Raw genomic sequence first — 8,424 nt, forward strand, 5'->3', positions numbered from 1 at the left:
TTTATCAGGTGAAAAATGGTGAATTGAATTGCCTAAAGTCACATAGAGATGTAGCAGCAAAATTAGGACTCAAACCTTGGCTCCAGAACCCAAGTTCTCAAGATCAGATGGCTAAAACAAGCAAAGAGAAAAACAGCGATGCTTTCTCTCTGATAATTCTCCTTGGGCTTAGTCCAAGAAAACAGGATGAGGAAGGGGCATTTGTTTGGTTATATTAGTTCTGCACTCTCTCCATCTCCTGAATTTATAGTGTGTATGTGCATTCACTATCATCAAGAAAAGCTACAAACCCTCCTTTTACTCCCACATACAATGGTGCATACTCATTGACCCTTCAGGAAATTATGCTATTTCATTGGCAAAGTAGCAAAGAGTTGAACTTTGAGGAGTCTCAAAGCACTTAGAGGATGTCCAGTTAGCATGTTTGCTGCTTCCAATGACCAGGGAAAGCATTTGGCCTCTTCTGTACCTTCTAGACTCTCTTCACACCATTTTACTCATGTTACAGGCATTTCAGAGCACACTTTCCAGAAAGGTGGTTTTAGTGACCCAACATTGCCCTCAACTCTGAGTGACTCCCTGTCAACTCAAGGCTCTTATTCTGCTTCTAGCATTCATGCTTTTGTACCTCCTAGCTCCTCGCCCTGGGGCCAAAAGTTTCTGTTACCTTTTTCTCCAAGGATTTTGCAGAAATCATTCTGCATTCTCTCCATGATGACACCCTGACATCCAGCTCTGAGTATCTCTATCCTCAGTCCCTGTGCTCAGAAACTTCTCTGCTCTAGTTCCCTGTTTCTCCAGTTCTCCCATTGATTATACCAACCACTTCTCTTCTGGTGTTACTTGCTCTTATGTTTTTTAGTTCTTTTTCATTTTATTATGTTGTGGTTTTCCTTGTACCAGATTATCATTCAAAATGTTGTCTTGTTTATCATTTAATGTATATATTCAAATACTTATGTTTATATTAAACAGAAGTTTGCATTTCTCCAGTATCAGAAACAGTGCGATTCACATCCACTATACTAATTCTTAGTATCTAATGAATAAATTAGAAATTCCTTGCATTGATTAGAATGCTCCACAATATAAACCCAAACTTCTTTCTGTATTGAACACTCCCTGTCTTGTGCCTGTATTCTCAGCTCCTGACAAATATGTGTAACATATTTCTTCCTAAACCATTTGTTCTTGAGTTTTTCTCCATGATAAGGAACTTCAAGTTCATCAGTTGGATGATGGGTAGTCAATGAGTGGTTTCAGAGACAGACACAATCACATTTGCATTTTATAAATATAATTTTGATTTCAGTAAGCAGATGTCTATATAAACAAGCAGGATGAGCATCATAATGGCCCCTGGATTCCCTTTCCCAGTAGAAATAACTTCCATTTATTCTCAACCTCTTCACAAGGAACACATCCTATCTCCTCCATTCACTGAAAAATGGACTTGAGCCACCCCGCGCTATGGCCACCCTCTTGACCCAATTACCATCCAACATGCAAAAATTCATTTTAAATCAAAATTATTTATTACTGTTAAAACATCAGAATAATTAAGAATAACCTAACAAAAGTTCACCATCTGTATTTAGCAAATGTAATAACTTGGTCTACATGCTACAAAGTTTTCTTAAAGCTTATTTATTTATTTTGAGAAGAGAGAGAGAGAGAGAGAGAGAGAGAGAGAGAGAGAGAATCTCAAGCAGCCTCTGTGCTGCCAGCACAGAACACAACACAGCCATGAACTGTGAGATCGTGACCTGAGCCAAGACCAAGAGTCAGACGCTTAATGGACTGAGCCACCCAGGCACCCCTATGCTACAAAAGTTTTAATGAAAAAAGTATTACAGAAATAATTGAAACCTTTCTTTGTTCCCATCCAAAATTCATTTTTGTCCCTCTCACTCCAGAGCTAACTACAATTCTAGACTTGTTAGTATATTCCAATTAGGACTTATACTTTCACCATGTATTAAATTGCGCACATAATGTGTGATACAGAATGTATCATTCAGTGACTTCCTTTTTTCCAGCCTATTTTTAAAAATTTGTCCAGGTGAACTCATTCACTTTTACTGAGGCACAGAATTTATTCATAAGAAAATTGCATAATTTTCTTATCTATTCCTCCATGGGTAGGCCATTTCCAAGTTTTCTATTGACAATACATCCTCATGGATGTCTTCAGGAACACAAATGCCAGACTTTTTCTAGGGTCTAATCTAGAAGTGGAATTGCTGAATCACATGTGTATGAATTCCAGCTTTCCTAGAGGTTGGCTAATTGTTCTCCAACGGCAATATTAATCTTCCCATTTCTTCCCAACACTTGAAGTTGTCATAGTTTTGCACATCCCAAGATTAAAGATGTTAAATTGTCTTTTAATTCAGTTAAACATCTTTTATTTTCTTTCTTGGCCATACCAGCTTCCTCCTCTATGGCTGGCCTGTTCCAGCCTTTTTGCCCATTACTTCTTACAGTATTTTTGGTCCTTTTCTTATCAGTGTATAGGAAACCTCTGTTATTCTGAATATTAATCCTTTCTTAATTATGTGTGCAGCAAATTCCTGTTTGCAGTCCATGACTTGCCTTTCCCCCTTTCTTATAAATGTCTTTTTCATATAAATGCTTTAAATTTAAAATAGTCAACTTGAATAAATTTTCTTATGTTTTATATGCTTTGTGCCTGGTTTTAAAAAATCACTTCTTGGGGCACCCGGGTGGCTCAATCAGTTGGGCATTTGACTTTGGCTCAGGTCATGATCTCGCAGTCTGTGAGTTCAAGCCCTGCTTCGGGCTCTGTGCTGACAACTTAGAGCCTGGAGCTTGCTTCAGATTCTGTCTCCCTTTCTCTCTGCCCCTCCCCAGCTCACACTCTGTTTCTCTCTCAAAAATAAAATAAAAACATAAAAAAATAAAATAAAAATAAAAAACCAATTATTTCCCCCAAATCATAAACATATTTTCCTCTAAATATTTTTCCAGCTCTATTGAGATATGATTGACATACTACATTGTGTAAGTTTGAGCATAGCATGTTGATTTGATATGTTTACATATTCCTCTAAATACTTTGAAGTTTAGCTTTTTACAATTAATCTTGAGGAATTATTTTCAGTACTGTCTTCATTATATGGGTATCCCCATATACAAAATGGTCAGTCCATCCTTTCTCTGCCCATTTCTAAATCAACCTATGTTATATCCTAACTCCTAATAGACACTTGACCTATGTCTGGACTCTCTAGTCTGGCACATAGGTCAGTCTATTTTTCATTCCCTACACCAATACTACTCTTTGAATTATAATAGTAAATCATTTGATGACTGATATGGTAATTAATACCTTCTTATTCTATATACTCAAATTATATTTGCTCTTCATGCTTCCTTATTTTTCTGCATGCTAAATTCAAGTTTAACAGAAATCTGTGGTATTTTGATTAGGATTGCATCCTATTCATAGATTAATCAGAGGAGAACTGACATGTTTCTCATAGTTAAGTCTTGCCATTGACATTGCTTACCTTTCCATTTTCTTTAGGTATTCCTTTTTTGTTCTTCATAGTATTATAACTTTTTTCACTAGTTGGACTTCTTTTTTAGGATTATCTAGATTCCTTAATATTTTCTATTGCTGATTGTGAATGAGGAGTCTTTTTCAAAATTATAAATTTAATTTATTACTATTTAAAAATAAGTAGAGGCGCCTGGGTGTCTCAGTCGGTTGAGCATCTGACTTTGGCTCACGTCACAATCTCATAGTTCATGGGTTTGAGCCTTGCATTGGGCTCTGTGCCGACAGCTCAGAGCCTGGAGCCTGCTTCAGGTTCTGTGTCTCCCGCTCTCTGTGTCTCTGCTCCTCCCCTGCTCACACTCTGTCTGTCTCTCTCAAAAATAAACATTTTTTTAATTACAAAAAAATATGTATAGTATTGATTGTGTTTAATATTGGCTTATACCAAGCAAATTTGTTGATAACTCTAGAGGTTCCCTTGAGAATCCTTGATTGATCCAGAGATTTCCATGGGTTTTCTTTGCAGACAATCAAATATGACATCACTGTAGTGTTTTATGCACAGGACTCAAATTAGCTCTCTACATTATGTTTATCTATGACTGCATCTCCTGAACCAAAAGGGAATTAACACACCAGAATCCAGCCTTTGGGGCCTTATTTGTGGTTGGAAACCTGAAGGGGCTATAGTGGTTTCAAGTATGACTTATAACACTTGTTCTGAGTTTTCTTCTTATTTCTCATACCTAAGTATTACCATTTATTCCCTTTAGATTTGGATATATACTTTTTTTTTTTAGTTTTAAAACTTATCTAGAATTTCTATGTGTTTTAACTGGAATGGGACTTGTCAACATTAGCTTAATCCTCCATGTTGCCAAAAGCCCCACCTCTGAAACATTATAGGCCACATGAAATACCATAGTCTCTTAGCCCTTTAGCTTCATTGAAACCTCTGAACCCTTGTATATTATGTGTGAAGGTAGGGAAAGGCATTTCAAAAGAGAAAACCAACAAAGACTTTTTTAAGTACATCATATTTGGGGAACAATTAATGAGAACTGCTTTCCCTGTACCTAGCATATAATTCACACAGGCACTATAGGAGACATTAAGAATTAGTGGTTAAATTAAATATAGATTGAATTGGGTCACCTGGGTGGCTCAGTTGGTTGCCTGACTCTTGATTTCAGCTCAGGTCATAACCTCACATTTCGTGGGATCAAGCCCCACATCAGGCTCTGTGCTAAGAGCACAGAGCCTGCTTGGGATTCTCTCTCTCCTTCTCTCTCTGCCCCTACCTCCCCTCATGCTTGCTCTCTCTCTCTCTCTCTCTCTCTCTCAAAATAAATAAATAAACTTTAAAAAAGATAGATTGATTGACTTAGTTCATTAATGGAGTAGAGTGCTCTTTAGAAAATTTAGTGATTTATTTAGGATACCTTGAACCACAATAACAAAGAGATCACAAAACATATAATGGTTTCAATGGAATAAAAGTTTATTTCTCTCCTACATAATAGTTCTCCACATTCAGTGGAGAACTAAGAACACAGGTTCATCCCACTGTGTGATACCACCAACCCATTCAGCCTACTGGCCATTTCCATCTAGTTGGAGGAAGTCCAGAACTGGAATGCATGGATTGTGATGCATTGGCTAAAATTCAGTCACATGAACACACCTCAGTGCAAGGGAGAGTGGGAAATATAGTTTAATTGTGTGTCCATGAAGATGTGAACAACAAGGATTTGAACAAGAAACTAGTAGTCTCTGCCATCATCAGTATGCCTCAGTGCAAGTGACTCAAAGAACAGAGAATCTGTACTCAAGTAATTAAGACAGCATTACAAAGTTTCAGGTAGAAAATGATGATGATCTAAGCTGAAGCACTGAAAGTATACGTAGAAAAATTGAGTTATGTAAGAATTATTTCAAATGAAAAATCAACAAGATGTAGAAGTGAGAGATAAACTGAGTGAGTGTGCTTCTGAATCTCCCATATGTGAGGAACCCCAAAAATAAACCTTGATTTAACCCAAGAAATATTGAGTGCACACAGTGAACAACTTTCTATAATGACCTCTCTAGGGTTATTGACATAAGCAAAGTATGATTTTCCTCCTCAGATAAGCTTGCAAACCACTTAGGTTGTAATGTGCAGAGTATAGTGTTTGGACAGACATGTTTGCAGGATAGCTGAGTGTAGAAATATGGGAAAGAGAGATCAAGCCTACAGGTATGGATCTGACAGTTTACTTACTAAGCGGTAGTTGAAATGAGTATGGAGTTGGATGGCTCAACAAAAGAAATAATAAAGGAAGAGAAGAGAAAAGCTTTGTGATTATCGATATTAGAGAATTTCCTAAAGAGATACATTCTTTCAAAAGAGGGGATGAAATTCTTCTCTGAAAATGGACAGTTGGGGAGAAAACTCACTAGGCTTGTTATTTCTAGGAGTGAAACCCAGTGATTCTGGTGATTTACATTCATCCAATGTCAGCATAGACACCTGCTACTTCCTGGGCTCTAGGATCACTATTAGTTTGGCCATTGGAACAATTCCTAATTTCATGGCTGGTCCTTGTAATAACACAAAGATTCCAAAATGCTTTCCTTCCTTTGTCATGTGTAATTTAAAAAAAAAATGCGTGTGATTTTTGGCTTTTCCATTACATAAAGTCCCTGAGAGTGGACTATGTCTTACATGTTGAAGAAGTGGATTTAAAAGTGTATTTTGCACATATTTGTGTTTTTCCATAAGCTTAGCAAAGTATCTAGCACATACAATATAAAAAGTTTTTGTGAAGTGATTAAATCCTAGGTGTTTGAGTGATGGTTCTGGGATAGAGGAGTATTGGTATCTTTGATTCACACAGTTCTCACTTCTTAAACATGAGTGTCAAGGGCTAAATGTCGATCGGTACCACTGAACAAAAAGGATATTTTCCCACAAATGTGGGCTGTCTCTGGATTTAGTAAATTCATCATTAAGATTACTGGTCACTTAATCAAAACTGGTGGGTAAGAAAGATCATTACATTCTTGGCAACTCCAAAATAATTCTGAATTCCTCTCCCTCTTTCTTAACAAAGGAGCCATGAGGGAAAACAACCAGTCCTCCACCCTGGAATTCATCCTCCTGGGAGTTACTGGTCAGCAGGAACAGGAAGACTTCTTCTTCATCCTCTTCCTGTTCATTTACCCCATCACATTGATTGGAAACCTGTTCATCATCTTGGCCATTCACTCTGACATTCACCTTCACATCCCCATGTACTTTTTCCTTGCCAACCTTTCCTTTGTTGACATCTTATTCTCCTCTGTAACCATCCCCAAGATGCTAACCAACCATCTCATGCACAGCAAAGCCATCTCCTTTGGAGGATGCCTAGCACAGTTGTATTTTATGATTGCCTTGGGTAACACAGATAGCTATATCCTGGCTGCGATGGCATATGATCGTGCCGTGGCCATCAGCCGCCCACTTCATTACACAACAATTATGAGCCCACGGACTTGTGTCTTGCTAGTTGTTGTGTCCTGGGTGGTTGGAAATGCCAATGCCTTCCCGCACACTCTGCTCACATCCAGTCTGTCCTTCTGTGGCAATAAAGAAGTAGCCAACTTCTACTGTGACACTATCCCTTTGCTGAAGCTCGCCTGTTCTGACATCCGTTTTAATGTGAAGGTGATGTACCTAGGGGCTGGCGTTTTCTCTGTACCCTTACTATTCATCATCATCTCCTATATTCAGGTCTTTTCCACAGTCCTGAGGGTTCCATCCACCAAGGGTGTGCTCAAAGCCTTCTCTACCTGTGGTTCCCACCTCACTGTTGTTACTCTATATTATGGGACAGTCATGGGCATGTATTTCCGCCCTCTGTCTAGTTACAGCCTAAAGGATGCAGTGGTAACTGTTATGTACATGACAGTGATCCCAATGTTAAATCCTTTCATTTATAGCCTGAGAAATCAGGACATGAAGGCTGCCCTGGGGAAACTCTTCAGAAAAAGACTCTCCTCATAACCAATGTGAAGTCATATTGGACAGTCAATTAGAGTCACCAATTAGGTGCATTTGGAAATCTACCTCCAATGTCTTACTCCACCAAGAAGCCACCTTCGTCCTTCCCACGTGGAAATTCCTCTTCTCTGAAATCTTATGATACATCTTATAAAATTATCACTTTGTACACATTATTGTCCTTTTAGCAGCACAGGAATATTTGGGTCATGTCCCAGATAAGCTACAATGATCAGATTAAAATTGAAAAAGTCTGAAGCTCTGCTTCTATAGGAACATGAACATGAACATGAACATGAACATGAACATGAACATATTAGGAATAATACTATCTGCCCCACCATGGTCACAGGGTGTGAGGATCACAATAGTCCATGATTTAAAAGCTATAAATCACTGGGGCACCTGGGTAGCTCCGTTGGTTAAGCGTCCAACTTCCGCTCAGGTCATGGTCTCATGGTTTGTGGGCTTGAGTCCCCCATCAGGGTCTCTGCTGTCAGCACAGGGCCCGCTTCCGATCCTCTGACCCACTCTCTCTCTTTCCCTCCCCTACTGGTTTCTCTCTCTCTCTCTGTCTCTCTCAAAATGAATTAATAAACTTAAAAAAAGTTTATAAATCACTATTCAAATGTCAGGTTTTTTTTACTATTATGCTAACTCCCCCTACTCTGCTTGTAAGCCTCTGAGGGAAAGAACGGTCTTAAAATACCACTGTACCTCTTTCACAGTCTTGTTCATATAAAGCATATACTGATTATACAAAGCTTATAATAATTCTTGGTGGAAAGTGAGATGAACAAATGAAAATATTGCTGTCAGAATTATAATCTGATAATAGAAATAATCAGACTAGACATTATTTACCCATCTGGTA

At 38.2% G+C, this 8,424-nt stretch overlaps 1 protein-coding gene across 1 annotated transcript; it reads left to right on the plus strand.

Annotated features, from left to right (window-relative positions):
• Positions 1 to 6,452: 6,452 nt before the first annotated feature.
• Positions 6,453 to 7,553, plus strand: LOC101096930 (olfactory receptor 1A1-like). Its single transcript, XM_003996405.2, has one exon. The coding sequence runs from the start codon at positions 6,624 to 6,626 to the stop codon at positions 7,551 to 7,553; it is 930 nt and encodes a 309-aa protein (XP_003996454.1). The 5' UTR covers positions 6,453 to 6,623.
• Positions 7,554 to 8,424: the final 871 nt, after the last annotated feature.

The sequence above is a fragment of the Felis catus genome, chromosome E1 (genome assembly GCF_018350175.1).
Source record: "Felis catus isolate Fca126 chromosome E1, F.catus_Fca126_mat1.0, whole genome shotgun sequence".
NCBI classification, from domain to species: Eukaryota; Metazoa; Chordata; class Mammalia; order Carnivora; family Felidae; genus Felis; species Felis catus.

Bases quoted from the DNA above. Each gene is read 5' to 3' on its own strand.
- LOC101096930 (XM_003996405.2), top strand. From the start codon at position 6,624: ATGAGGGAAAACAACCAGTCCTCCACCCTGGAATTCATCCTCCTGGGA.